This window comes from Phragmites australis, chromosome 6 (assembly GCF_958298935.1).
Source record: "Phragmites australis chromosome 6, lpPhrAust1.1, whole genome shotgun sequence".
NCBI lineage: Eukaryota > Viridiplantae > Streptophyta > Magnoliopsida > Poales > Poaceae > Phragmites > Phragmites australis.
In genome coordinates this window covers 13,494,734-13,506,701 of record NC_084926.1, presented here as the reverse complement: position 1 = coordinate 13,506,701, position 11,968 = coordinate 13,494,734, and the positions used below count along the sequence as shown (strand labels likewise).

General features: G+C 42.7%; 1 protein-coding gene across 3 annotated transcripts; it reads right to left on the bottom strand.

The window, feature by feature from the left end:
- Window positions 1-1,211: 1,211 nt before the first annotated feature.
- Window positions 1,212-11,226, bottom strand: LOC133921773 (uncharacterized). 3 transcript variants are annotated; one of them, XM_062366791.1, is made up of 16 exons: window positions 11,023-11,225; window positions 10,057-10,418; window positions 9,860-9,988; window positions 9,213-9,420; window positions 8,758-8,904; window positions 8,435-8,509; window positions 8,186-8,257; window positions 7,985-8,056; window positions 7,257-7,328; window positions 6,813-6,884; window positions 6,082-6,153; window positions 5,725-5,796; window positions 2,931-3,074; window positions 2,476-2,547; window positions 1,817-1,963; window positions 1,212-1,703 (listed from the first exon to the last, which is right to left on the bottom strand). In XM_062366791.1, the coding sequence occupies exons 2-16, from the start codon at window positions 10,264-10,266 to the stop codon at window positions 1,519-1,521; spliced, it is 1,749 nt and encodes a 582-aa protein (XP_062222775.1). In that variant the 5' UTR covers window positions 10,267-10,418; window positions 11,023-11,225; the 3' UTR covers window positions 1,212-1,518. The 3 variants fall into 3 exon arrangements, with proteins under 3 accessions (XP_062222775.1, XP_062222776.1, XP_062222777.1); XM_062366792.1 differs by lacking the exon at window positions 11,023-11,225 and adding an exon at window positions 10,725-10,868; XM_062366793.1 differs by lacking the exon at window positions 2,476-2,547 and having other exon boundaries at window positions 11,023-11,226.
- Between the last annotated feature and the right edge of the window lie 742 nt (window positions 11,227-11,968).

Sequence of the window (11,968 nt, the reverse complement as noted above, 5' to 3'; positions counted from 1 at the left end):
AGCTGCTCTGCCCGGCTGAACCAGCGCCGCGGGGCCTTGCGTGGGTGGCCGTGCACGTCCACAAACCACTGTCACTATAACTAAAAGAATTCGGGCACAAATTTTAGCAAGGATAGGCTGGACATTCCAACTGAATAATTTCAGCCGTTAGATCATGATTGAGTGGGTCTTCAAGCCGTGGGAGCTTCCTCGATCGCGCCCACGCCTGCCTGTGCACGCCAACAAACGCGATGCAGATTTGAACAGAGAATAGCGGTACATGCAAGTGATGCTTGCGCGTCTCGCGTACCGTGTTGACTGCAGGTTGCGTGCTCGCCGGCAGCTGCGACGCCTTCTGGGGCTCATGCGGGACGTGCCGCAGGAAGTGCTCGCGGCGGCGCTCTCGGCTGCCGGCCGATCCGGTGCCGCCGGAGAAGGCCGGAGGCAGCACGACGGTGGCGGCGAGGAGCGGCACCGCGATCGCAGCCACGCGGCCGCCGTTCTCCATGGAGGAATGGGGTTCGGGTCCGTGAGCTGCTCCGCGATTCTAATCCGTAGTCTTGGTTTTCGTGTAGTCGTCTCGATTTAGTGTACTAACAATGTGAACGGTTGTCTACATGAGATTTTGTCTATAGATTGTATTTATTAAAAAAATATTTAGTCGATTATATCTGTCTAGACAGTGAAAATAGATTTTCTGTTTAGTTAATTAAATCTTAAGGTTAAGAGGGGTATGATTTGTAAGCTCACATGTACACGTAGATACTATGCAATTGTATCCGCTAGCCAAGTTGTACGAGTATGATTTGTGGACTCGCTTGTGTTGCATGTCGATCGACCCAGTCCAAACCGGCCGTTAAATCCGCCGTCTTCGATGCGTTTTGAAAGGTACATTTCGCCGCGGGTTCGTTGTAACGGCGGCAGTTGCGGGGCGCATCTACGCCCGAGATCTGCCTGTCGCGCTGCACCATGTGCCACCTCGGCAATAGCAGGAGCTAGCTCCCCGGGACCCTGCTAGGCAAGCCTTGGTTGAACCTTGCGCAGCACGCCCTACACCATATACAGCGAGTTTTGTTGATGTTGAGTTGAGCAACTATACTGCCAAACTCTGTTTCTGTTGCGATTAATGATCAAGATTAGCTAGGGTTAGCTAACTTTAACAAATTTAGGTCAGTTCAACCTAATTTCGTGTTCTGCAAAATATCGCTGGGCCAGATCAGGTGGTTGGCGTATTCTTGGGAGCACAAACCCAACTCTAAACTCCATTTGTAACACGGGCATATAGAGTTCAACACACATTAGCATCCCAGATGGCGAGGAAGCGCTATTTAGCTTCCCGTCGCGCCTAGGTGGGTGCAGAGAGCAAAGCAACTACCAAATCTCCAGTATCTCGAAACGAAGGGCTCCTTGACAGCACAAGACCACCACACGCTAATAGTAATACTAACTCATTTCCCTACATTGCAGGCTCTTCAAATATATCTACATGCCAGCCTGCTCCATCCTGATAATTATTTACAGCAGGCATCGGGAGCGAAACTACTCAGGCCGCACGCTGATTAGATAAGGAAGCGTCGTCGCCTGGAGCTTCTTCATCTCGCTTGCTGTGACTCTGCTGGAATCCAGCGACAGCGAGCGGAGATTCTGCAGATCCTTCAGGTGCCTGAGACCAGCATTGGACACCCGGGAGTTTGAGACGTTCAACGAGGCCAAAGCAGTCAAGCCTGTGAAACGGATGGCCATGATACTTTTGAAGAGAGCGCAGATACACAGGCAAGCAGAGGCATAACAAAAAGGAATGACCGGATGAGCTTATGTTAACACACAAGAACCGTACCAGAAATCAGCTCCAATGTTTTGTCCGTCAGGTTAACATTATGAGAAAGATTAAGGAGCGTCAGAGCTTTCAGATCCTTGATATTGTTCACTCCAGCATCGGTAATTGACCCACCACAGACTTCAAGAGACTGAAGATTCTTAAAATCTGCAATAGCAAGAATCATGTCAAGTGATGCGGCCTGCTCGACTATAGAAAATGGCACTAATTTCAAACAATATTTCTCCAAAACGATTTTCAAATCGGAAACAAGGATTCCTAAATAACACCACCTAACAAGATAGCCTACACAACAAGGTCCAGCCATAACCAACTATGTACAGGGCAACTAGTTCTATCATTCTGTATTATATGACCTCAACAACCAACTTACAGCAGACATAGACAAATCTTTCACAAAGATTGCCAAGTTTGTTAAAACAGCGTATGTTTCATGAACTGTAATAAATTATCCAATTTGTGTTGAGTTCCATGAAACTGATTCCCCAAATAAGGCTGGTATTAGTACTAGATACTGAATCACTGTATTCTTTAAGAAGATTCTACACTGAAAAATCAAACTATTAACGATGAGTAGTCTCTGGATAAAGCACATGCAAAATTTGTAGCTATGCACAACCAATCCCACAACTAAATACGATTTTGAATGATGCTCTTACATCTGAAGCAGTTTGTGCCATAGTCAGTTATGCGAGCTCCAAAAAGGTCAAGATGAGTCAAACCGGTGAGACCTGCATTACCCCCATGAATCAAACTTAGTTATTATCAAGTGGTATTGGAACCCAGTTTTGCAACAACTCAGATCACCAATGGAGAATTCATATATAACAACCATGCAAATTGATCGAGCCAAATATTCCTCACATTACAAATCCTAGCTGAGGCAACAACCAATGGATAAAAAATTGAGCCCAAAAGAGAACATGTAATAAAATTTCACAAACTGATAAACCACAAGAGCACGCCAATGCAAAGTTCAGAATGTGACGGACTATAGTCAAGATATCAGTGCCAACTAGCACATATCAGTATAACACCTCTGTTCATTATCATTATTTTACTATAAACGGAACAAATAAGGATCATTCATGAACAACCGCTGTATGATACATACTTGTAAGTGCTGCCAAGCCAACATCAGTAATCTGGTGATTGTCAAGATTAACTGACTCGAGTGAATTCAACGCAGAGATCTTCTTCATACCAATGTCCGTGACAAAAGTAAACGAGAGATTGATGCTTTGTAGATTGCGAAGACCTGCAAAAAATGAAATTATGGAAAGCTTCCTAATCAATATGTTTCCCATGCCCATTGCAAGCAGAGGCATATCTGGCTAATACAAAACAACTCCAAAGGGCTTCTGATGCAATTTAGAATTAGCATTAGAAAAGATTTATATGGGGAAACAATACAGTTATAGACTCATACTGAAAGTAGAGCACATCTTGACAAGTTGCTCAATAAAACATTCACGAATAGCACACATAATTAGAACATGAAGGTAAACATAGAAATTCTGAGTCTTTAGCTTCAGCAAAAGATTCAGAAAAAACCATTGTATCCAACAACCATAACCATGCTACTCGATATGGTACATGTAGAACAAATAAAAATATGCATAATAAAACAAGTAGAAGATGCACTTAGAACTCCAATATACACATATATCATGTTTTTTCAATTGTCACACAGTTTCCATATAGTTTTTCTGATTGTCACAGTTCCATACAGCAACTTTGCCTCATCCACTACTAAACCATTTTTTTTCCTTTTGGCGAAAACACACATTAGTACATTGGTGTCAATTGTCAAAGCAGGAAATCCCAGTCTTATACAATCAAATGTCAGATTTAAATTTTATCAAGAGTTCTACCATGTCTAGGGTTCCATCACATCAAACTGCTAAAAAGTTCGATTATGTCTCTTGGCCATTTTTATTGGAGGTTCTCCATCATCTTGGCTTTGGACCAATTTCGTGCAATTTGATGTGCAGCCTATTATCTAGTTCCACTACTAGAGTGCTGCTGAATGGTGTCCCTGGGGAGGTGATTTTTCATCAACGGGGTTGCGGCAGGGTGATCCATTGTCTCCGATGATGTTTATTTTGGTCATGAATGTGCTAAATGCTTTGATTCATCAAGCTAGCACCGAGGGATTGTTACAGCCGCTATCTACAAGGAATCTGCAGCACCACGTGTCTTTGTCCGCGGATGATGTAGTGATGTTTCTTCAGCCGGTTGCCGGTGATTTGGAAATGATCAAGGTCACCTTGCAGCTCTTTGGAACAGCCTCTGGTCTCAAAACAACATTCAAAACAGTAGTGTTTCGCCAATTCAGTGCAGTGATGATCAGATGTCGGTGGTCCTAGAGTATCTTCCATGTGAAATCAAGGCTTTCCCTTGCACTTAATTGGGTCAGCCGCTCTCAATCAAGAAACTGACAAAAGCGCAGCTCCAACTACTAACTGATAAGATTGCAGACAAGCGACCCGGATGGAAGGCAGTGCTGATGACCCGAGCTGGTCATTCGGTTTTAGTTCAGGTGGTCATGACCTCGATCCCTATATACCATGCCATCGCTTTGGATCTTCCCTCCTGGGCAATCAAGGCAATTGACAAACTCCGTTGCGCTTTCTTATGGAAGGAAAAGGAAGAGGTAAATGGAGGGCATTGTTTGATCGCCTGGCGGAAGGTTTGTTGCCCACGCAATCTTGGATGCCTTGGCATTCATGATCTTACTTCTTTGAGCCAGGCTTTATGTATGAGATGGTTGTGGTTGCAAAAAACGCAGCCGGACAGGCTGTGGGCTGTCTTCAAGTTGTCGCTGCACCCCAATGTTCAGGCCTTGTTTGTTATCTTGGTGATAACCACTGCTGGGGATGGGAGTAACACTATGTTCTGGACCGATAGATGGGTGGATGGGAAGGCGATTTGTGACTTGGCCCCTAACCTATCAGCTCTTGTGCCCAAGCAGATCAAGAATTGGCGCACGGTGCAGGAGGCTTTGATTGACCTATGTTGGGTCCTTGACATTCAGGGTGCTCCTTTGGTGGCTGCCCTCTCGAGTATCTTGACATTTAGGATTTGATCTCTAACATCACTCTATTGCTGGGTGTCCAAGATGTGCATCAATGGCGGCATTCGGAATCCGGCTAGTACTCAACTAAGTCAGCATATGTTGCTTATTTTCAGGGTGCTACCCTTTTTGCACCTTGGAAACACATGGAAATCATGGGCTCCGGCGTGCTGCAAATTTTTCTTATGGCTTGTGGTGCACAATAGATGTTGGACATCATACCGTTTGGCGCGGAGGGGACTACCACATCATGTGAGCTGCCCTCTTTGTGATCAGCTGGGTGAAACAATTCAACATCTCCTAACGGATTCTCTTTGCTAGACAGGTGTGGTTCTCCCTATTTAGGTGGTTTGGTGTGCTTGATGTTACTCTGCAGGCCAGCGACAACATATTCTGCAATTGGTGGGTGCAAGCAAGCGCTAGGGTTATGAAGCCAATGCAAAAAGAATTCAATTCCTTGGTGATTTTGGGCGCTTGGCTGATTCGGAAGCATCACAGTGACTATTTAATGGTGCGGCTCCGAGTGTGCACGCCGTCCTCCAGAAGGCAGGTGAGGAGGCCCAAATGTGGGCTGATGCTGGAGCTAAGGGGTCGGCACTGCTGCACATCGCTTCGTACTATTATGTCAGTTCCTTAGGGGTCGTTTCATTCTTGTGTCAAAGGTGCGCTGATTTATGTAATACCAGGAGTGTTTTGTGGGTGCAAGTGTGGCTTGCATGACTGTTTTTTTCCTCTCTTAATGCAATGATGCACAGCTCTCCTGCGTGTTTGAGGAAAAAAAACTGCTAAAAAGATGGAACTAAAAAAACTTATGTCAAAAGTCAAGACGAACCGGATAGATGTTGGAGTCCATTACTTCCAACTTCAGTATCAGAAAGCTCCAAGCTTTGTAATAGCACAAGGCCTGCATATAACATAGGCTCATACTGTCACATGCAAAGAAAAGCAAAGCATACCCTTGATTACAATCAAGTAATGTTCTAAAACAACTTTAAGTGCAATCGAAGGGGCAGTTATTCATAGATACAAGCCAACATAAAACCTGAATAATATATATAGTATTTTTAAACAAAGAGCAGATCATTGATGCTAATTAACGAGCAATGGATAGACAACACATGAAGGTGGTTGAAAGAATGGTACTTAAAGTGCTGTAGCAGTCTGAGGACTTATGAAAAATGTAATTCACCTTTCAGATGTGATAGGCCTTCATCACCAATCTTGCATGAATCCAAGTTCAAGGACTCCAAATTGATTAATTCTGGAAGCAACGAAGGAGCACAAGAACTTAACTTTTACCACATCAAAGTTCTACTCTATAATGATTTTTGGTTTCTAAATATCTCTAAAAGCAATGAAGCGTAACAGGGAGATCATCAGTCAACAGCAACAGGCATGACACAAAAATATACCCGTGCCTTGTGGAAATCTCATGCCACAATTCTATAATTTTGTTTTTGAAACAATTTTTTGCCTGTGATGCATGTATTTTCTAAAATTTACATACATAACAAAAGGATTAAGACCCTTTTTGAAGGAAAATAAGTTTCAGCACTTTGATATTCAAAACACCAACAATTTTCCATTTCCATCACTTTAAGATAAACATTATTTAGCGACATCAAGGGTATTTCTGTGCTTATCGATCAAGGCATAAGCAAGATGAAATAAAAAATGGTAGCAGTACATTTTATTAGCGAAGAACAACATTCACTCAAGCCCTTGAAAGAAAATATCACTACTAGATAATCTAATGAGGTGATACTAGTGTGCAAGGTCAAGCGATGCGTGCACTTAAATAATCAAGCAGATATGAATTTGAAACATGCATTGTCTATGACTCTTATGTATACATTCAAATCTAAAAAAGATAGATGTAAGTGCTGAACAACATTACAACAAGATAGCCATAGTCTTTACCTTTCAGGTGCACCAAACAAGCATCTGTAATATAGTTAAACCCCAAGTTTAAAACCTTCAATTTCTTAAGACCTGCAAAGCAGCAGTAGGCAATGAATTAAACAACTACTAAGCATGACAAAAAAAAAAAGCACAGCAATGGCTTAAAGCAGTTATCATGGCAATATATGCTCAGTGGCCAACTAAACGAGCGTAACTATCTCAACTCAACAACAAATACAGGTAATCATTTACTATGGATAAAAAAAGGTGAGAGATTCTAAACTACTTTCGTGTCAGAAACAAAAGCTTTTTTGCAACCAATTGGTGTCAGTCTATCATAAACATCCTTCCAGCTTCGATGCAACTTCCTTCCATCTTGTTCCTTAATATTTTTGTGTGAATACTGTGAAAACTGCACTAGTCCACAGTTCAGAAAAAGTCAGCAGGCGGCATTTCATTTACCTTCAAAATTTTCACAGCCTTCATCGTAGATACCACACCGATTCAGATTCAACAAAACCAATGAAGCCAATCCTACAAAAGCGAATGATCCATGAGGTTATGATATCTTCCAGACCAAACCAACTACTGCTTAGGGGATGCATTTAACACCTACAATGACAACCCAATAATTGGACCTCAACAGGTTACCAGGCACACATGGTTGAAAACTATACTAGTACCAACGACCCATATAGATCAAAGATCAGTGCAAAACAAAGCATAATTAGGCAATCAGGTCTCATCTGCAAGAGCTGAGTCCTAAACAAAGCTATTTAGCTCTGCATTACCAGGAGACTTCATTTACAATAAACAGAATAAATCAAGCATGCTTAAAGTGAAACCTAGCACCTTTTGCTACCTCTGCGAGAAATGCCTCATCCATCTACACATTGTTCTGAAAACTCGACATTTTTTTTGTAGCAATATTTATCCAATGATTGGACACTCTTTCATACAATCTCTTATGCCAGTCTCACATAAATCAAGAGCTTTAGTGCTACATAATTTGAAAGAAGGGACGAAACTAAAAAGAGAAAACATAGGAAATCAGCGCCTTAACTGAGGTGACACAGAGCTCTGAGAGCAGATGACCCAAGCAAACAACGGAAAAAATATGAACCTTTAATAGACGTCAAACACTATTAAAACTCGGTGGCACGAGACACTATCAGGAAAAGATGCAATACCTGAAATGACTTCCAAACAAGCAGCAGTCACTGGGCAGCCTTCTAGGTTCAAGTGAGTGAGCTTCGACAAGCCTTAAGAAAAAAAATGACAAAAAATGGAACCTGTCAAGCTTTAGATCGACTTAGAGAGAAATAGTTAAAAACAGGTCATCAATAGACATCAAAACACTAAACAAAGCACAGATCTGTGATCCTGTTTACCTCTAAGATAAGATACACCCAGATCTGTGATCCTACAACATGACAATTGCAGTTCTTTCAAATTTGTAAGATCTACAAAAAGAATGATGTTTGTCAGCCTTGCAAAGATGAAGAATTGGGAAGGATATCTTAGATCCTTTTGCTGTTAAAAATAACACTATTTTAGTTTCCATTAAGATAAGTGGTTATGTCTGACAGATACCATATGTTATATCAGAGGGAAACTCAAACAAATGAATATGCTATTACCTGATAAATACTTGATATCTGAATCCACAACATTATTGCAATATCTCAAATTCAGTGACTCCAGCTTTTTCAGGTCTGAAAAAAAAAAATGCAACTGGTATATCAAACTAACAATTCGAGAAGTAGTCAAATTTAGAGACAATAACTGCAACTGATATACCAAACTGACAACTCGAAAGTAGTCAAAGCTGAGACAAGACAAGATCGGTAGTGAGGATCAGAGAGCATCACCACATGGTGAAAGAAAAGAAGACTCCAGAGGATCAAATATAGCTACCTACAGAAGCATGTAAATGAAGTTCAGGAAGGACCAGAAGAGGTACCTTTTAAGTGAACACAGCTGCCATGAATCTTTAGGCATCCTTCAAGGTCGAGATTTACCAAATTAAATAAACTTGCAAATGCTCTCATTCCTTCAGCAGTAACACCATTACTTCTCTTCAAACTTAGGGAAGTCAGGTTTGAAAGCCCTGCAGATTTAGAAGAATGAAGATTTATTATAACAAAATACAAGTTTCAAAAAAAATAAAAAGTTAATTGACTAATAGGTTAGAACTCAACTTAAAAAAGGGAACATTGTATTGGAAAGGCTACCAATAAGCCAAGGTAAGGGTCAGGGTTGAACTTATCAACATAACGGAGTACGACAACGAGCCGTTCCAGAACCAACTTGATTGTAATGGATTAGTCTTGCAGGACTGGCAACAGTTTTAAGTTCATTCTTAAATCCTCCCAAGACGAGGTCATCAGAAAACTCGGTAAGGAACAAGTGACTGACCTGACAGTATTCCTAGGCCATGTTTGGAGATTTGATCACAGTAATTACATGCCAAGCTTTGCATGTTTGAGCAATCTCTAAGAAGATATATCCCATTATCAGTTACTTCAGAGCAAGAAATATCAACAGACAACAATGATTGCCTTTGAGACGCCACTACTTCCATCCAAGCATCCTTCACTCCAGGGTACTCCCCCAAGCAAATGTCCTAACAGTGAGACATATGAAAGAACAGTTATCTCACAAGTGAACTGCCATCATATTATCATACACCAGACACCACAAGAATCATTCTGAAAATGTACATTGGCAACAAAAAGCTACTGTGAGATGACATTCTTAATAAAAAGTAGATTTCAAATTAGATGTGTTTAAATACTTAGTCAATTTCCAAATTAGGAAAGAGCAATTAATCAACTTAATAGAACACAAATCTTACTTTGATGGAAGCAGTTCCATTTGCCACTTGCTAAACAGTACTGGATTATTTCTATTAAATTCCACCTTTAAAGTTTGGCATGTATCTCACGGGATCCAATTGTTGCTATACTTGTTAGCAAGCTAATAATTATCTTTTTTTTCTGGAGGGAAAACAGTATGAGCAAGCTCCTACTGGCAAGCTAAACTTATTAGAACTGAAATCTTACCTGCAGTGTACAATCCCGAAAAGTTTCAAGCGATGCCTCTGTAAGACAGTTTGATTCTACCAGCTCATTGAAAATCTGCTGGCTGAGATCCCTCGGCAGCATCATGAAACTAGAATACTTGTCGATATCCTGCAAATACTTCTGGTTAGAAAGAACATTCCGTATCAAAATTCAAACACATGTAGCCACAATACTACCTTGCAGACTCTAGCCACACAAAGCTCCATGAGGGACGGGCACTGAGTGGACCCTTTCCCCTGCCCCTTGCGGGAGACATCAGAATTGGTGTGGGGCAGTGCAAGCAGCAGCCATTTCAAGCTGCTGGTCTTTGAGAACCTTGGGGATGTCTGGAAAGTGTCGCCCTCATCCACCAATTGGCTTCTCTTCCTGGAGCAGACACCACCCATGATTGAGGTGCAAGTATTGAACAAAAACCAGTCACTTTCTTGGTATCAACGATTTTGGTTCTCGAAAACTGGTAGCTGCACTGCGACTGTCCTATCATTCATTTGTGGCGTAGTTAGAGCCCAAGGCAGCCTTAGTCACCTCCCACTCCATTCTGCAACATGAACATATTTTTAGAGGAATCGACGGTGGCTCAAATACCCACCTGATGCAACATGAACATACCATACGGTTTTTTAACTTTTATAATCAGTGGATGAGTAATCTGAGATAAATTAACCAACAAACAAGATAAAAATATGTTAATCATGCATCCCATTGTATCCTAACTGACCAAAAAACACAATCCCAAATAAAATCGAAACTGAGAGAAACTAACAAAAAAAAACCATCACAATTTCACCGGTACTATCCTATAGGAAACCATATTCTAAGGATCGAACAACAGTCCTGCATGTACCCAAACAACAGAACTCCGGCTAAGTAGCACGCCCAGAAAATTTCACAGAACACCAGAGCGATCGAACTCCAACCCAAATTCAACTGAACTCAGAGCCGATCAACAACCTCCCAAACGTCACCGACCCTCAAATTAAAAAATATATATATCAAAACGATAGATAGATTAGCCCCAACAAAAGCGCAAAAAGTTCACCAAATCGAGGGAAAGGAACAGTGCCCAACCACCCCCTGCACCAAGCCCCACAGTAACATCAAACACCGAGACACCACCCACCAACCGGGGGCGGAATTCTCACCCACGGGGAGACCAGCGAGCCGCCGCCGACGCCACCAACCCAAGGACAGCCCCGGCTAGGGTTTATCCCCCTCGCGCTTCAACCCCACAGCTGCGACTGCGAACGCGAGAGCGAGAGGGACAACCAAACCGCGGCTGCGCTCATAAATATCTGACTAGTTTTCGCGGGGGAGCGGAGGAGAAGGGAAGCGAAGGAATAGGAAGGGAGAAAATGCAAGTGGGGTGATGGGGGGGGGGGGGACTGTCACAGCGAGAGCCGGCGCGGCGCGTGAGGTCCACGTGTCCCGCGGGGCGACGCATCAGTTTCGCTGACGAATGGGCCCTGTCTGTCGGTTCGAGTGGCGATGGCCCGAGGCCGGCTTGTGGGTAGGGGAATGGGTGTAAGGGTGGACCCGTGGAGCGGAAGGGATAAGGCGAATGGGGCACGCAAGTGATCGGCCGGACGGTAACCCGCTGATTGTGCGGCCGTAGGTGTGGCCCTTTTACTATTGGCCGGGCCCCTTCTAAGATTATTTCCAACCATATTCTCTTCATTTCGTTCTCTTCCCGATTCCCTTCTCCGTTCTCATTCTCTTTATTTTCTCTCATCTTCAACAGCTTCCCCTCGAGAGGAATCGTGAAGGGAAAGGAGAGATAATCCTGTCCTGAAGGGAATGGCCCCGGGAATCCCGTCGTGACTGGAACCGTGAAGGGAAACCGTTGGAGCGCTGAAGGGAACGAAAATCCCGTCGTGAAGGAATTTTGGTCCCTGAAGGGAAACCGTTGGAGATGGTCTAAGAAGTGCATATGGGCCCACAATTGTTCTTCTTGTCATTGCTGTATTTTGCAGGGTAAGTAGCAGGGTCAAAATTCAACGGTAACCAAAAAAATTACGATAATCGGCTATTTCGATCCGGCTCGATTTTAAAAACCGAACGGTAACCGAATTTAAATTCAAAATATTCAAA

Bases quoted from the DNA above. Each gene is read 5' to 3' on its own strand.
- LOC133921773 (XM_062366791.1), bottom strand. From the start codon at position 10,266: ATGGGTGGTGTCTGCTCCAGGAAGAGAAGCCAATTGGTGGATGAGGGC. The intron at 7,329-7,984 runs GTATTGCATCTT...TCGCTTTTGTAG, and splicing joins TTGTTTGGAAGTCATTTCAG to GATTGGCTTCATTGGTTTTG. The intron at 2,548-2,930 runs GTATGTATCATA...GGGGTAATGCAG, and splicing joins TGGCTTGGCAGCACTTACAA to GTCTCACCGGTTTGACTCAT.